General features: G+C 43.7%; 2 protein-coding genes across 2 annotated transcripts in view; both read right to left on the bottom strand.

The window, feature by feature from the left end:
• The window catches only part of LOC6604947 (division abnormally delayed protein), a 63,442-nt gene extending 50,905 nt beyond the window's left edge, over window positions 1–12,537 (bottom strand). Inside the window, exon 1 of the mRNA XM_002029754.2 lies at window positions 11,545–12,537. Coding sequence (XP_002029790.1) covers window positions 11,545–11,815 — 271 coding nt within the window. The 5' untranslated portion in view covers window positions 11,816–12,537. The remainder of the gene's footprint in view (window positions 1–11,544) is intronic.
• On the bottom strand, window positions 1,274–4,144 carry LOC116800930 (probable isocitrate dehydrogenase [NAD] subunit alpha, mitochondrial). Its single transcript, XM_032717643.1, has one exon. It carries the CDS (start codon window positions 3,527–3,529, stop codon window positions 1,361–1,363), a length of 2,169 nt encoding a protein of 722 aa, XP_032573534.1. The 5' UTR covers window positions 3,530–4,144; the 3' UTR covers window positions 1,274–1,360.
• Window positions 12,538–18,249: the final 5,712 nt, after the last annotated feature.

Here is an 18,249-nt window from a genome sequence, read left to right as displayed (position 1 = left end):
GGCTTTTGTTGTTTATCAAAATTCTTTGAAATGCACTCACACACACACACACACACACAACCGCATACACCATCGCATTGTCCCGCTCTTGCACACAAAATTAAATTTTTTCCTTTGGTTTCTTTTTAATTTTTATATGGTTCTTTGGCTGATTCTGTGGCATTTTCTTCCTGCTCTTTTTTTTGCACGCTCCACTGAACCTCGAACCAAGGAGTGCCCTTACGTGTTGTTCTTTCCGTTTTTACCCAGTGTTTTTGGCTCATACAAGAGGTATATTACTTCTAGGACGAGCTTTGTTAAATATTTAGGATTTCTGGCCCAATAACTTTTGCTCATTTGAAGGTTAGAAATATACAAGTAACTATATAAATGCTCGTTAAAGTCGGTAACGAAGTATATATTTTTACACTACAAATCTAGCAAGTTACCTGTGAATCTTTACTCCATCATAAATCTTAATCGCAAAATTAAATGGAAATTTAAGTCTGCTACAAATACATACATACATCCAAAGTATGGGTATGTCCTAGTCGTTTCCTCCAGCCTGGACTTCCTACTTGTTTGCCTGCTGCTGTTGGCTAGTAGTTTCGGTTTGTTTAGGAGCAGGGTCGGTTCTTTTAAACGCAGTACACCGAGGAGTCTACTCCCAGTCGGAGTTTCAGTTTGAGTTTTAGTTTGTGCTGGGACCCGGTCTGAACAGAACATGCATGTAAAAATGCAACGTAACTTGGCCAGGGGACAGTGGAGTGGGCTGGAACCAGAGTTCCCAGTTCCCAGTTCCCCGCTCCCACTTACCAGTTACCGACCATGTGCTGCGGTTGATGACTTGCATCGGGCCCAGAGACTGACTGACTCTGGCTGCGGGACTGGCTCTCTGGCTTTCTGGCAGTCCGACTTTGACTTTGGCACTGGTTAGACTGGCTGGCTGGGAATTTGTCTGGATGGGGGAGTTTCAGCAGTTTCCAGGACAGTCGGTGGGACTGGGATCGGTGGTGGAGTGGCATGGCATTGTGGTCTCTGCTGATTCAGTCTGCTTTGGCTTTTGACTCCTCGTCCAAGAGCAGGCGGTTTCCTCTGATGTTTGGTTACTTCATAGCCTGTTGCAAAATTAGTGTGATCGGAGCCATCAGATAACTCATGCCGGGTGGAGATGCTTTGACAAAGTCATTTGGGCAGGAAAGAGAGTCTCTTTTATTGAATTTTCAAAAAATCATAAGATGCTAAACGAACCAAAGCGGAGGTCGGCTTAATCTGCGTCCAATAGAAGCTAACATAAAGATCATACAAGGACCTATTCAACTTTAATGAAGTTTTACATTGAGTTAGAAGATAAAAAAGCATTGCTGTTTCTATAAGTGAATCACTTGAGGTTTTTGATCAGGGCATCGGTGTACTCGGAGCATTTCGCCTTGCCGCCCAAATCCATGGTGCGGATATTATCATCCCTAATGGTCTTCAGCACTGCCTTCTCAATCTTTTCCGCATGTTCATGCAATCCGATGTAGTGCAGCATCATCACGGAGGAAAGCAGCAAAGCGGTTGGGTTGGCCAAATCCTTGCCAGCAATATCCGGCGCAGTTCCGTGAACCGACTCGAAAATGGCGCCATTGGTGCCCACATTACCCGACGGCGTCAGACCCAATCCTCCAATCAATCCGGCGCAGGTATCTGAAATGATATCCCCGTAGAGATTGGGCAGCACCAGCATATCATATCGCTTGGGATCCTGGACGATATTCAGGCAAACGGTAGTCATGGTGGACTCCTCATATTTAATGCCCGCCTGGTCCATTTTGCTCTTATACTTTGCCGCCATTTCGCGGACACACCGCAGAAATAGCCCGTCCGACATCCTCATAACCTGAGATTCAGCCACGGCCGTCACCTTTTTCCGCTTCATAGCCAGGGCGTACTGGAAGGTGTACTCGGCCACCCGGAGCGAGGCATTCCGAGTGATCAGCTTGATGCTCTGCACCACACCGTTAACCAGGGTGTGCTCAATGCCCGAGTACTCACCCTCGGTGTTCTCGCGAATGGTCACTATGTCCACATCGCCGTAAACGGTTTCCACACCTGGCAGGGATCTGCACGGTCGAATGTTGGCGTATAGGTTGAATAGCTGGCGCAGGGTTAGATTGAGGGAGCGGAAGCCAGTGCCCACGGGTGTCATTAGTGGGCCTTTGAGACCAACTTTCGTGCGGTTCATACTCTCGATCACCTGCTCGGGCACCGATGTCATACCCTGGCTATTCAACACGGGGGTCACGTCAACAGGCTCAAAGATTAGAGGAGTTTTTGCGGCCTCAAGGATCTTTATCACAGCCATCGATATCTCTGGGCCAATTCCATCGCCAGGCATTAGGGTTATGACCCTCGGTTCACCTGCACCCTTCCCAGACTTACCTCCAGCTCCTCCTTTTGGTGCTGAGGGTCCTGCTGGAGATTTAACAGGGGGCTTATTTGCTGTGGGTGGTTTACTGGCTGACTTCTTTCCTGGTCCTGCTGGTGGTTTACTAGGGGGCTTACTAGATTTTGTTGGTTTTTGTGGCGGTGTGCTGCCTGTTGGTGGTTTTTTGGGAGACGTACTTCTTGGTGGTAATTTACTAGGAGGCTTACTTCCCAAAGGTGGCTTCTTAGGCGGTTCAGTTCCCATTCCGCTAAATGGATTTTTATCCTTTCTTGATGGTGGTCTTGAAGGATTGTTGGGTCCTGACGGACCACTGGGTCCTGTAGGAGGTTTGGTGGGTGGTTTCCCTCCAGATGGGGGATTCCCAGCACTATGGCTTCTTTCGGGTTGTTGGGACTGAATTCCTGAAGGATTTTTGGAGTCGGAATCCCAATGTGCGGTTGAGTTGATGTATTCTGAGAATGATCTGGGTATATCATCTATAATTGGTTCCTCATTCCCTTCTTTTCCCGATCGATCTGAAGATTGTGTGGTGCTGGTGTCTGAAGTTGTATCCTTGTCATGGCTCTCTTTTGAAAATCCTGATAGGTAATCTGACTGCGGTGATGATTCTTGAACTGGTAGCTTAGTTGTCTCAAAACCTAATGATCCTTTTTTTGATATTTCAATCTTGCCCGTTTTCGGTTTGACTGCACGAGAACCCACTGTAAACTTAATAAGCTTTCCCTCGCGATTTTCCGGTGGTTCACCAGAACCCCCTTTATTAATGGAGCTTCCAAAGAATCTTACAGCTGAGAAACCCATTGAATTCCGTGGCGGCTGAATGCGAGTAGGAACAAGCACTTCACCCTTCCTAGGAAGAAGACTGGGCACTTTGCGGCAAGGATTTTCCTTCGTCCCTGGAATACGATTGTGCCGTATCCTTGGAACTTGCTGTCGCACTGGGATTTCTCTCTTTTCATAGTCTTCAGGGCGTCTACGACGCCGCCAAGATTCGTAGAACGGCTGCCGAAATCGAACTATGGCATCGTCGAAAAGCCGTAGAATTCTTCCATAAGTGTTTATGCCGACAGTTCTTGGCCGCCCGTGAAGAGCAGTCCATTTGAACCAATTGCCGGACATGGTCAACTGAAATTTTGATAAAATTACAGCCCGGAAGTGTTGAGTTGTTGATAGGAAGATACGATCAATTGGTAGTCGGGTGACGTTTCGAACTAGGATATATTGTTAAAGCCTAGAAACCGGACAGGTAATTTTCAAATTTTGAATTTTATCAAACAGATCCTGTAACCTCCTTTATTTTCCCTATGGTCCCTAGAAATTTTAGAAATTCATTTGCCGATGAAGGAAGTCAACACTTGCGCGAATTGCCGCGAGTTCCAGTTCCAATTTGCATAGCTTTTAGACCCCGGTTTTTGTTTTATTTCTCAGCCATTTGCTTTTGGCGCCTCCAAGTTTGGCGACTGGCACTGTCGTCAAAACCGAAGGGAAACTTTCTTGGCCAAAAAAGCACGCTACGAACGTGTTGGTCCGCTTAACCCTTTCGTTTTCCACTCGGAGACGCTGGGACGAAAAGGACTTTTCTGTGAATCGGTTTCGTTTTGTTTATTCCTATTTGGGCTAAGCTAATTAAATTACTTTTTCGCTAGCAGTTCCATTTTCGAAACTTGTTTGCTTTGAAGGTCGACTTTCCTTTAATTGAAAAAGTTTCACTTCCACGCTGGGCGAGGGGAACTCGCAAATGATTTAATATGAAAATTTCCGCCATGTATTTAATTAGACGAGAGTGCACGGCACTCGGGTTTCCCAGTAAACGAAATTAGCTGCGAAAGGCAATCAAATTATGCACAAAACCCTCGTTTTAATGGGCACACCTGCCGACATACATATATGCGACCGATCCGCCAGGCCAGACCAGCCACGCCCTCCGCCCCCGTCACGCTGTTGTCATTCGGCATAATCATATTTCAACGGATTAGCATAATTTTAACCGAAAGAATACGTATATATTAATAACGAAAAGTGAATGGTGGCATCGAGTTGCAGACAAAGCAGCCCTCCCTCCCTCTCCAAAATTAATTTTTTTTATTATTAAATTTTCCTACTGTTCTGTTGGAGCTAAGCTCGCATTTATATTCATATTTGGTGGATTTCTGTACCGCTCAAGCATAGGGGGATTTTTCATACCGCTTTTGGATCGCCTTTGTTTTTATGATTATTTTTGGCTTTTAGTTAGTCAGTGGTTGGGGGTTTGCAACGCGTTGGCGTTGAGTCACGCATTTATTATTAAGTGATTGATGATCCCTGGCTGGATTTAACTCATCCACACTCGAACACCTCCGGTATTTTAATTCGCCATGGGGTCGCATCGCCAAGCTGTCTAGTTGACTGCGCATTCGGGCACCTTATCTGGGTATGACCAACTTACCGCACAGGTACCCTACGAGTATATCTATCTATATCTGTGTATCTGTATCTGCTACATGAGTGTTTGCCCGGCGAAGGCAAACATTTGTGCAGATAGCATTTCCCTGTTTGTTTTGACTTTTAGTTCGACATACGCACCTGCAAATGGAGAAGAACAAATAGATATTGCGAATTAGTCAATCATCGGGGTGTGTGAATTGGAGTGCTAAACTTTGGAGCATCGTGCTAAAATGCCAAATGTCTGAATTCAGGGAAGGGAATATTTCTCCTGCAGAACTCTATCTTCTTTTGTTAATGAGTATTTAAAAAGATTGCGGGTATATATATAAATACTTAGATAAAACAGAAAAGAGATAAAAATCATTAAAAATAAGTATATTTTGATTCTAAATTTTAAACACCTTTTTTTTGGGTTAAGCAGCTTTTATAAGACCATAATATGCTGTGCTCTAAACTTTAAAATATTTCCATTGATTTGTTTTAATCTCACCTCCTCTGACGCCCGCTAAACATATTTAACACTTTTGTTATTGTTTGCACTTACTTCCATTGTTGTTTACACTTCAGCTCAGTGTGCATAAAAAAAAAACTGGCTAAGAACGAAAAACCGCCGGCCAATGTCAATAAACCGTATAAATGTACAATTACAAAAAGAGGCAGGACAAAAAGGCCGAGCAAATAGGGGAACAAAATAAAGAAAGCTCGTCGGATGGCGATTGAATGAATTGGAAAGACTCAAGAGCAACAAAACAATCCCGGCTTAGCGAAAAGCTCTACCAAAAAATCAAAGTGCCTTAGGTCATTTTGAGAAATAATTCACACATATGATGTGTGTGTTTTTATATTTTTATTGTGGCCTTTGTTGATTCCCGATAACAAGACAAGACCGCCAACGCCATATTAGCCTGGCTTTCAGGGCACTTAGGACCAAAAACAAAAAAAAATAAAACACAGACGATTGCGAAAACAAAATCAACTCTGGCAATTTGCTAACCTTTTTGGCTCAGTGGAGGGCTTTACGTGTTCCACCCCCTCTATCTGTCTATATGTATGTCTGGCCTTTTTGACCAGTCCAATGTTTGTCTTTTGCTGTAGCTCGTCATAAAATGATTTATGGGCTTTAGGTGCAAATAATTGATTTATGCGCGGTCGCAGACATGGCGCAATGTAAATACGACTTAGGGACTAGAAGGCGACTTAGAGATACATACATATTATTTGAAAATATCCAAGGTATTGAAATCTCCCAACCAAAAAGGTGCAAAAAGAGTTAGTATCACAAAAAAATAATAAATAAAGCCGAATGGTGCCAAAAGTGTTTACCAAATTATAGCAACCGAATGAGATGCTTTCCACCGACAAACCGAAGCCGATTACACGCATTATAAACCCCGGGGTAACGCCACTCGGAGCGGAAATGCCAACTAGTTAGTTATGTATCCAGATATCTGCATTTGTATCTGTATCTGTATCTGCGTTCGAGTTCGACTCGAGTTCCCCCATTCTATGCCGATGCTGTGCACACTTCACTAGGCATTAACCTTTACCTTTTCCGTGAACATAACAATCCAAAAGTAAAGAATCAAAAACAACAACGCACCACTGGCATCCATGAATCCAAAAAACAAAAAAACGAAAGAATCCGGCGACGTGTGTACCTCACAGTGTTTGTGTGTGTCTGTTCATTGGAAACAACGATTACGCAGCACAAAAGACATGGACAAACAATGAGCCAAGAACTCTAAACGATGATGGAGATCCAGCATAAGGTATCGAGGGCATATAGTATCGCATCCGAGCATTTGTGATATTCGGGACGGGGCTAAGTGTTCCCAATGTGTAAGAGTAAGTCGTCGGCGAATTTGGCTTTGACTTCACTGCTCGTGCTGCTGCTGCTGCATCATCGTTGCATAAGCAACGACTTGCCCCGACCATCTTGACCAGAGCAAATCGGTCAAAGGGAGTGGAAAATTGTATCGCCCATAGATGTATCGCCAGAGAAACAAATGCAGATATATCTAGATACATTTGCCCATCCAATTGCTGTCTGCAACCTCTTGGCGTTTGTTTGTTTGTTTGACGAATTCACTGGTGTATGTTTAAAAATAGATACTGGCAGGTACCGAAGAGCGTGAGATACAAATGTATCTACTACCTGTCCGTGCCGCTGCCTAGACGAATTTCACACATTTTATGGCCCTAAGGGGGCGCATCCAGCAGATACACACAAAGTGGCCAGTGCTAAATGTTTAATTGGTTGCCATTCGAAGTTTATCTTATCGCCGCCAACCTACAGGTTGTCTTATCGGAAAATGCATTCCAGCAATATCAGCAAGGGGACAGCAGGAATGAGGTGGTATCACGACAAGTCCGAGCGGAAGAGTCCAACAAGTTGACAACTTCCTTTGGACAAGCTTTGTACATACTTTATTGCTTCCAATTTGGCTTGATTCTAATTAAAATGTGCGGACAGCAAGACGACCTCTTGAAGGCTGGACGCAACCCAAACTGGTTCAGAAAGTCAAGTCCGGCCAACCTGAACTGAACTGAACCAAACTGAACTCGTCATGTCTGAAGTTCAGAGTCTCGAGGCATGAATGAAAATGAGATATGTATTTACAGACCCGCGGACAAAATTGTCACTACCGCTCATGTTTTGTTATGCAGAACGGTGTGTTCCTGGAAATCGTTTTGTTCCCCTCAATGGACACACCTGAGAATGAATGAGAGTTAGACGGATGATACATGTGTGCCTAACCAATTTGAATTTGAGCAGTCGACAACATCTGGATCCATGGATCTCTGAAAACTACAATATACTTTGCGCACGCAAACCCAGCAAGCCAATCAATGACATCATTCCGCCTTCGAAGCTACCATCTGAAATTAAACAGAACTCGAACACTGAACTGAGCACTGAACTGAACACTGGAAACCGAATCGAGCCACTCTCGAATTGCCTTTTGTATTGAGGTCAGATGTGTAAAAAACACAAATTTAAAGCAAACATTAAGAAAGTGGCCACATACAAAGGCAAGATTTTTATGTTTCGCTGTCTGTTTTTTGCTTTTTCGCCTTTTTTTATATGCGTGTGAAATCGATGGGCATAGGCGTCGTTAATTTTATGTGAAACTAATTAGCGCAAATATAAAAAAATCTAAAATAGTTTTGGGCATTTCGTAATATTGCCAATGGGTTTGAACGCTGATAGAGACCTTTGCTCTTAAAACATTCAGCATAAAAGTTTCATCAATTTATATGAGCATAAAAAGAATTCCTAAGATTGATGATAAGGTTTAGGAAGCGGTTTTATTGTATCTTATCTATAGTGAAGCTTAATACCATTTTTTAATAGTTTTATGGTGCCTTATAAATGTTGGATGTTGTCCTTAATAAAGATTCCATTGGCTAAGGTAGTAAACTAAATATGAGCCACAAAAAACTGTAAAATAGATTGTAACAAGTTGAAGATGTAAGTTTAAGGTGCTTAGATATGAAATATGTTATCTTGTTTAAAATAATTTAATTAAGTTTTAAGGGAACAAAACGTAGAGTTCATTAAATCCTTAGCCGTGATTTATTGATAGCAGACGTATTTTACAGACTTTGCCAAGTGCTTTTCCCACGTCTCAGCTTTTCCATGGCATTAACCAAAGACGTGCCGCATTGAATGACGATTAAGCCAACTTTTAAGCCCGAACCCATCGACTATTTCCACTTGATTCGGTGGAAAGCGGAGTGGAAAACTCATTTCTAGCCATTAAGCAAATGGACAAAACCTTCGTAAAATACTTAAAAGGCAGTCGTAATTAGTTTTGCGTCCAGCACCAAATCAATTAAGAATTTTTTCTGGCTTAGAGTTTAATCGATTGGGAGAGAGAGTCGGCAATTAAACTCAACTGAAAAGAACTCAGAACTTAATTGATGAGATAAGTTTCGGGATGAGAGTGTTGTGTTCTAAGCTTGAATGGAGGTGGGCATCGAGTAAAAGGGTAGCTCAGACTGCAACTGGAACAGAAATAAATATTTAATTATCCACCAGATATTCCGGATAAAACGTGTATCTCATGAATAAAACAAAATACAAAACGAGTTTCGGGCAATCGGAATTTGGCTGACGATTTTTACGATCGTCGCGACATAAGTGTTATGGATCGTTTTTGGTTCAGCTTGATGGGTTTTGCTACTTTTTGACGAATTTCGCTTAGTCGAAATTTGGCACATTTATGTTGGCAGTTAAGCCATAAGTGGAGTTCTATGCCATTTGCCATCTCACTTGGAATGGAACTTCAACTTTTAATTGGCAGTGCCGAGCGATCTGCTGCTCTTCCTCTAACCACTAATGATTTGGGTATGGGATTGGGGCATATGCGCAGTTCTCGAGTTAATTAAAATTTTTACTCGAGGATGTGCTCCTTTGAAAGCAAAAGCATAAGCGCACCCAAACTGCAGGCATGCATACCTACGTACATGTCAGGGAAATCGAATCCGTTTGAAAAGTTGTCCGCTAAGCAGTTTTCCCCGCTCCAAACGAGTCACGTTTGCCTTTGCCTTCTCTATTTGCACTTTTCACTTATCTAGCCAGGCGGCACACAAACACTTGCCGGCGGAGGAGATACGCGGATACATGGGCTATCTCATGGTTTGCTCTAATTTCTGTTGCGAGTTGCTTAAATATTTAGTAACACGGTCGGGGGCATTGGAACTGCTATGCCTTAGGCATAGATACAGATACTACAGATACTCGCAGGTAAACAGATACAGATACTGTGCGATATGATTAGATACTGCAGCTACGACTTCCTGTGCGTCTTTGTAACGCGCCAATGTTAATGTTCATATTAACAGGCACGGAGTAATACTGTTTTTTGGACCAAAAGCAAAGGTAGCTAAATTAGCAGTCGAGTGGTGTGCGCAATTAAATTAAAATTTAGTTTTATGTCGAGCGCTTCTACCTGGAACTGCACGGCAAAAGCAAATCGGGCAGAGCCGAAGGAGAAACATATCGTATGCATGGCACCGTCGTGAGATTAGCATCACAAACAGCACATAAACGTAAAAGTAACACACTCCAGAGCAATCAGAAAGAGATATAGATGGAGATACGGATTTGTACTGTACGGATACAGATACATTTACAGATATACATAGATACATTGGCGGGGCATAAATTCTACGGAGGCGGAGGCAGGCGCAAGTGGAACTATGTAAACAGTAAATAAATGTCGAAAACAAGGTTCGGCATACTTAAGCAGGAGCAACGACCAGAGATACGGAGATACATAGGTGCTGATCGGAGATACGCCGCCTGGCATTAGCCAAATTGAAATTCCTCAAAGCCAGCGCTAATAACTTCCAGCTACCAGCAATTGGGCATTCTGGCATTCAGGTGGATAAGTCTCTGGAACACACAAACATGCACTTGTAACGCCAACTCTCGGTTGGCTATTCGGTTCTTCACACTTTGATGCCATGGCAATGCGGGCTGCTCAGCAATGTATCTCATAGATACTTCTTCTTGGCGTTAACTACCTGCGTGTGGGAACGACTGAACAGAATGAGCCAAGAGAACCGAGAACCTCTGCAGACAGGTAAGCATTGGAGGGAAAAGTTGCAACATCATCGCCAGATACATTTGTATTCCAGTCGAGTTTGCGTCAGTGTATCATGTAATTGTGCGTAAACGCGTAAATACCAAGTCAAGGTCGGTTAATCAATAATTACACGAAACAAATATATATTGGTACATTCGCTCGTTTTCGGCTGATATTCCGATCTTATCGGATTGTATCGCATTATTTTGGTTATTCAGTGTTATTTTTGACTTCGGGTGTGAAATATGCATAAACAAAAATATGTCGAGTATCTTGTGGATATCGGCTGTGGTAAATATAAATATACCTTCCATAGCCTTCACATAGTTTGGCCTCAGATGCGTGCCACTTGATATGGCAGTGTCGAGAAATCAGAATAACAAATGATGCCGCCGCCTGTGTATCTATGTATCTCTGCATCTGCGAGGTGCCAGATCCGATATGTAATGAACCTGGCGCGGCCAAAAACTTTATCCACGGCACGTCGAAAACTTTTCCGAGGCGTTGCTCAATGCGCAATCTTCTAATTGCAAACGGCGCCCGGCTGCTCGAGTGGTCATAGTTCGCCTCGAGTGGCTGCCCGCTCGAGGGTTTCACTCAGTTCAATGAATTTGCATATGCTTCTAGTTTCTGGCGGGGATTGAGGAGCGGATGGGGGCTAGAACGGACTAGAAATAAGAGAAACTGCAGCTGCGGGATGGCACAAACTTTGGCTGACGCGCGATTTACTTGGTTGAAGTATGGAAGACTGATGGCGAGGGTTAAGGCAAACTCCGAAATCGAGGCAATGAATTTCCCGCAAAAGAAATGTTTTAAAACGGAGAGGATGCAAAGTAATTAAATTGAAAAACCATTATCTATAATCCCAATTTATTTTTTTCTTTCCTATTCGATGGAGTAGATAACTCAGGCTTTAAGTATTCGAACCACTTTAGTGACCTGGGGAAATAACATACTTTTTCCTCTGAACAGTTTAAAGTTAGTGGGCTTGCCCCTAAGGGGCCTAAACCATATGGGTAGCTTCAACCTCCTCCAACGTTCCCCCAGCTTCTGCCCCAGCCCGCATGTCCAAGTGCATACTCGATATTATGACCCTACGGATGGCGTGAACTTTACCTTTTTCGCTGTAAGTCCCACTCGACTTGATGTCGATCGATTCGAAGTAGCTCTTGACGGCATCACACTGGTGGGTTGATCCCCCAACGGCGTCCTTCGCCCGCGAGTCCCGCTGCAGGCGACGTCGGTGGTGCGTGGTGGCGCTGTGCAGGTGGTGCTGGTGGTGGTGGATCCCATCCAGGTCCAGGTGCTTGGCGGCTGACAGGCCGACGAAGCCGCAGAGCAGGGTGAATAGCAAAAGCTGCGCTAGCCGCATGCTCCTGGCCGCCATTTTTGATGGGTGATTTCTGTGTGCAGACACAGTGGATGATGGGGCTAAATTTGATTTGCCTTTGATTGCTTCTCTTATTTTTATTTTAGCCGGTTATTTTATTTACTCTATTTGGCAGCACTTCTTCGTATTTACTTCTGCATGCTGTCTGGATGAACAGCTGTTCGCGGCAACACACACACTCACACAAATGCACTTGCCGGCTAACACGCACACACACACTGGCACACACGGCCACAAACACGAGCGCACAAAACAAAAGGCCCCAAAAACACGCGTGAGCAATAAACGTGGTAGTAAACGTGGGATGGCGATAGTGGGTGGTGGTGGGTGGTGGTCGAAGAGAGAGCGCGTGTCTAGCACTTTTTGCTTTTCTATTTTCTAGTTTTGAAAGGTCGCTAAATTTCACACAAGTATTTTCTTAACTTATTCAGAGACTTTCCATGACATAACAACGAATAGTACTCAATTCCTTAGCAATTGATTTGACAGCGATTAGGTTTGTTTTTTTTTCTCTTCTTAATTTTCTCCTACGTTTTGTGTTCTTAAGTCGGCGAAAATAGATTTAATTGCAAAGCTCCTTGGCCACCGGCGTTCTCAGGTCGAGGAAATGCACTCGCCTTCTTTTCTAGCGTTATTCCGCTCGAATTTCGCACCGATATTTTCAGTTTTTCCGCGCGCGCAATGAACCTTCCACGACGAGAAACCCGAACAGATTGACTTGCCGTCGAAATCAACCATCCGCCCTGAGTGCTACAACTTTAACGATGCGAACACGAACACTCGGCACTCGACAATCGGCGCTAAGAGAGCCACCCGAACGCTCTCTTACGAACAAAAGAGAACGGCGAGCACAGATGTTGGTACAGTGGTGCAATGAATAGGTGTTTATGCGAACTCAATTTAATTCACAGGTTAACGCAGAGAATATATGCAGAAACAGTGGAGTAGAGTTACAATTGGAAATAAATTAATAAATTTGAGTCATTAGGGTTTGGGAAAAAGAAACCACAAACTTTGCAATGCATATAAGATATTATAATTTGGGAATTCCCAACTACAATTTATAAAATACTGTATTTATTAACAGGATGTAGTATAACGCAAGCTTAGAATTCGTAAGATATCTACTCTTATTAATGAATGCCAAACGATTTCGATCGCCAATGAATGTGCGTAGTTTCAAAAATTTGAAATGACACAAATCCTGTATTCGTTTTAAATATTCCAATAGTTATACGCATTTATTTATGGGTTCCGGCATTCTTCAGGACCAACTGGCTTGATTCTGATTATTTTTTTTCTCTGTCCGGTGGACCTAAATATTTATTCAAATTCTCGAAATGCTCTCCTAAAAGCTTTCAACGGTGGCTCGCTGCAATTTGCATATTCAACGTAAATCAATCCATCTCACAGTGGTCTTCTCGGGTTCTCGATGGCTTTTAATCCGGGCTTTTATCGATGCCGCTGGTTGAAATTTGCATGCTCGGTTCTAATTGATGTCTGAATGAGTTCTAATTTTATTTCATAGGCTGTGTTTTACGATCGGCTTGATGAACCCGTGGAGCAGGCTCAGATTTCACGCCTTTGAAGAGTCTCAGACGTTCGGCAGCTATTTCCCTAGGGCTAAATGTTTCTGTTCAAATGGATAGCCGTGTCATGACCTCGCACAGCACGTGTGGTTGTATCGTTTTTTCTCTCCATTTCTTCTTTTGTTAACTTTTTCCCTTTGCAATTTGCGAAAACGAAGCGATTGTCTTGAGGCTGCAGCGGTGTGGCAGACAATGCACGACCCGAACCCACCACGCTCTTCTCCCCGGACTTTCACTCGTCACCCCGCGGGCACCGACCTCGATCTTAAATACCTAGGCGTCTCGGGGCGTCTGTGTATCTATTTCTTCATTAACAAGATACTATATAGCCGGGGCAGCGGGAACTTCATGGTGGTCAGTTGCGGGCGTCCAGCTGGGCGCAAACGCCCTCCCACCCCCCATGGATGTTTTCCGTTCCCGGTGATATGTTCATCACGAAATGGAATCCTATTCAAATTAGTGTGCGATAAAGGAAGACCTCCCAAAAAATAAGAAGAAAAAAAGGAGAAGACTCAAGACCCCGGGGCAAACTGCGAAAAGTGAGTCATGCGAAGCGGAAACAGTTCTCCAATGAAACGAATCCCCATCAGAAACAACCATGATGATGATGATGATGGTGATGGGATGGCGAAACGGCAACAAAAAACAAAAACGAGCTGGAAAAGGTGAGGTCGAAAATTAAACACCACCACATCGTTTAGATAAAGTTATAAATTATAATGTACACTACGGAACGATCGATGAGAGCGAAGGTCCCAAAGAAACCGAAACCGAAACCAAAACCAAAACCCTTTTACTTCTCGCTCTCTCGCCTTATTTTCAGTTTTTTTTTCTCCTTATTTTTGTATTGCACAGGTAAACCGTAGGTATATATATTATGTAGGTGTGTGGGTAAAGGTAGGACTGGAATTAAACGAATTTAGTCAAACGGCATCTATAAATTATGGTGCTTCTTTTTGGCGATCGGGAAAATATGAGCGCTTTGAGCTCGGCTCGTTGGCTTGTTGGCCAACTCGAATTTCGTTTAAACGCTTGATTTAGTGCAGCAAAATATGGCCAAATGTTGGGCTATCTATGCAGTTGTATCCGCTTCTTTGTGTGTGTGTGTGTGTGTGCGCGCATTCCACAAGCGACAGCGTTTTACACTTGAAATCCTCCGGAGCGGGGCGAAAAGAGATGGATATATACCCACGGAGCGACCCGGCTTGCCTTTTATCCTGGCACAAACACGTTGGTGGCATTCGGTTGCTGGTGTGTGACTGGTCCAACAGGTTCCACGGAGATTCTTCTCCAGTACCGCTCCCTCTTGCCCGAAGACTGGCATGCAGCATTTCTCGTTCTCGGTCTCGTTTTGCACATTTTTGAATTTTATTTTAATTTCTTTTTATTATATTTTAGCTGCCAGGCTGCCCCTTTTCTGGTACTTCGCTTCGGGTTTCTTCTGCTTCGAGTTTGGAGTTTGTGTGCAACTTTGGGCTCGCTGGCTTTTCATTCACCAAAAACTGGTTCGACGTTTAAGTTCTTCACTTGGCTTAGACGGGGGTTTTCAAGGAAGTTCTTCGATCCCACACCCCTCTCGTTCGCTGTGGAATGTGTGAAGTCATCGAGCTGGGGGCAGAGATTTGAATGCCAGCCTCGTCTTCTTACACTTTAAAAGACCTGGGCGGCACTTGCAGTAACAGGGTCTTGGAAATTCCATGCCCCCGCACACAGTCGCACATGCTGCGCGCACAGATACTCTCACTTACACAGATACGCACGCACACACCTGCCGCCCCTCGAGGGCTGCTCGTTTTTCCATCGAATCTGAGAATCAGTCAAACGAAACAGACATCGATAGCACTTCATCATGTAACAATCATTGCAGGGGCCCTACACTGCGAGAAAAGTCACGCATGACCCTCGACACAGTCAACCTCAATCGCATTCCGATTTGTGGCACTTATTTTGGGAAATCAAAAATTATAAGTAACTCTGGTCAGGCCAAATCGAATTGTGTGCACCGTGTAATTGTATTTCATTGCAGGATATTGGATTTTTGTGCCTGATTTGCCACATTGTGATGCGTGAGCCAACCCCGTGCCACCACCCACCACCAACCATCCCTCACATCCATCCCCTTGACCCTGGGCAAGGGTGCCAGCCCAGTTACTTGTGTCAAAAAGTTCTCCTGATGCTCGTTCGTCGGTTCAGCTCGCTCGTGTTTCCCCCTTGACCCTTCTGCCTTACAGCTACTTGTCAATGGCCGTGATGAGTGTGTGCCCCCTCGCCACCCACTATACGCCCCTTACACCACCACCTGCAACCTTAAGCGTACACTGGAGAAACAATAGTGTTAAACTATTTATATTTCTCATTAAGATATTGCGAGATCAGATAAATTATAAAGGTTTATACAATTTTCTTTACCACCACTAAGAGATGTAGAATGTTAAAAAGAATTGTCGACTTTTTATGGAGTTCCAATTAGAAGTATTTTTCTCAGTGCATAATCCTCTATGCAGGTGCTAGTAGCTCGGATGGAACAGCTTTGGGCCAGAGTCTGTCAGTGGCAGGGATATTTCCAGAGCAACTGGAACGGGAGCAGTGGATCTGCCTTTGGGGGGACCGGTGGATGAAGCAGGCGAAGGTGCAGGGGGTGGCCAGCGAGCATCGAGAACGTGTCATTGACAGATTTCAACGCAATTGCGTATGAATGAAATCGATTTTTTTGTTTCCTTTGTTCTTGCTCTTGATGATTGGGTCTAGGTTGCGGATACCTCCAGTCCACGAGGATGATGATGATGATTGTTGTGATGATAGTAATGACAATGGAAGCACGGGTGTCAGTAATATAAGTCGGTCGTTGATGTCAGCATGGGGTAATAAGTGGAGTTTTTAACGAAAATAACTTTTCATTGTTATAAGATTAATGTTAAATGTTGAGCAATTGAACTACTATGATACTTTCAAATCACCATAAGCTTATCCCTTATATTTGTTTGTTCATATTAAATAGTAGTATAATTGCCATGACATTGTGATAAAGCTGCACAAATCACAATTAAAATTAATTACAAATCCGAATTATAACATATTATTTCCACCCACTCAGACTTATAAATAGAACATTTACAGCCTTTACATTTTAAGCACCCACACCCACTGGCGTCACGAAATGGAGAACATGCCGAGAACCTCAGACACTTTCCCACCGTTGGCCCACTCACTTTTTATGGTCCCCATCATATTTGTATTATCACTTTCGCATCTCGACCGGCGGCTGTGGAGTGGAGTGCAGTTCCCACTGCACTCAACGGGCCCAGACTCCTTCTGACCGGGCCCATAAACTAGCCCTGGGCGGCCGATATTGCATCGGATGGACGGAACGACGATGACTGGCGGACGGACTGCACTTGGCAACGGTGCAACAGGGAGAACTCTGCCATATAAATAAATACAAGTATGTACAGATGCGGCACATATAAATGCGGGCACAGTGGTATTTATATTTGCCCTACCCATGGCGACTCAGTCAGTCGATGCATCGGCTGGTTGGCCAAAGCCGAATTCAATACCCATTCCAATCCTTGGGCCTTGGCCAAGGTAGAAATTAAGCGTCCCACCGCGAGTTTACACATCATCATCATTATAGTTGCCATTGCCTTTGAGATCGGGTCGCCTTGCTGCTGTTGCAGTTGCAGTCGTGCCTTACAGTAAGGCATCCCGAAGTGAGGCTCGCAACGTGTGCGAATGTGTTGCACAATAAATAAAAATATTTATACATGAAACCTTAAATAAAGCATGAGCGACAAAGATGCGAACCAAGTCCTCGCTTTGCGGCCGTGCCTCTTGTATGTGGCACGGTGGATGGTTGATGGTGGATATTGGATGGTGGAGCGGCTCCCATCGGCCAAGTGGCAAAAATAATGTCGTGGCATCTGCATTTGTGCAGCCAACAACAAATGCAGGCAGCAGCCAGCAGCTTTTGCCTACAAGAATCTTCAAATTGTTCTTGCCTTGCCCCAATACTACTGGGGTCCTCTCTTCTCTTCACCGATTCTTAAACTGTGCGGCAATTTTAGAGCAGTCAGAGAAAATATTTTTAAAAGCGAAATGTTATCAATAAAAACTATAAATTCTTTATTAACAACTTATTTGTATATGTGTATTATTACTGTTTCATAACTTATCTTCAATAAATACTTTTTCATTTATTTTTTATTTTCTTAGTCGAACTTAGTAAATGGATAGGGTATTTCTGAATTCTCGCAATCAGCAAGGATTCCCCTTTTTGCATTTTTTACGTTGCCCTCCTGGACTTCTTTTTGTCTGGCCCGTTGTACTTCTGTGTTTTTTGTATTGACTGAGGCTGGCAGATGTAGATGACGATGATGTTGGGGGAGGGGGCTGTGGCAAGGGGATCGGGGGCTGTGCCTCGTCATCGTTGTCAGGCGTCGCAGCCCAACATCAAGATCAAAGCGAAGCCAAGCAGGCCCACTAACTCCATCGGTCGAGGAGAGCCAACTGAGCGGTGGAGCTGACACTGAAGCTCGAAATGCACAGAAAGAAAGTCTGGGATACTTATAATTTAAGACATGGTATAAATATATTAAATATATATATATCTCAATAAATATTTAAATTTAAAACTAATTTCAAGATCAAAAACATAGTTTCTGCTTAATTTTCTGAACATAGCATTTCTAACTTTAGGCATCTAGTTCGCATTGTTTCTCTCGGTGTATTGCTGAACGCTGAGCTCAATTCGAGGCTCAGAAGCTACTGCCGTGACTGCCTCCGTTGTGGTTTCTGTTGCTGCTGCTGCATAGTCAAAGTAAAATAAGAAATAAATCAGTAAAT

The sequence above is a fragment of the Drosophila sechellia genome, chromosome 3L (genome assembly GCF_004382195.2).
Source record: "Drosophila sechellia strain sech25 chromosome 3L, ASM438219v1, whole genome shotgun sequence".
Lineage (NCBI taxonomy): Eukaryota > Metazoa > Arthropoda > Insecta > Diptera > Drosophilidae > Drosophila > Drosophila sechellia.
This window is presented reverse-complemented; position numbering and strand designations above follow the sequence as displayed.

Coding starts and splice junctions, on each gene's coding strand:
- LOC116800930 (XM_032717643.1), bottom strand. CDS start 3,529: ATGTCCGGCAATTGGTTCAAATGGACTGCTCTTCACGGGCGGCCAAGA.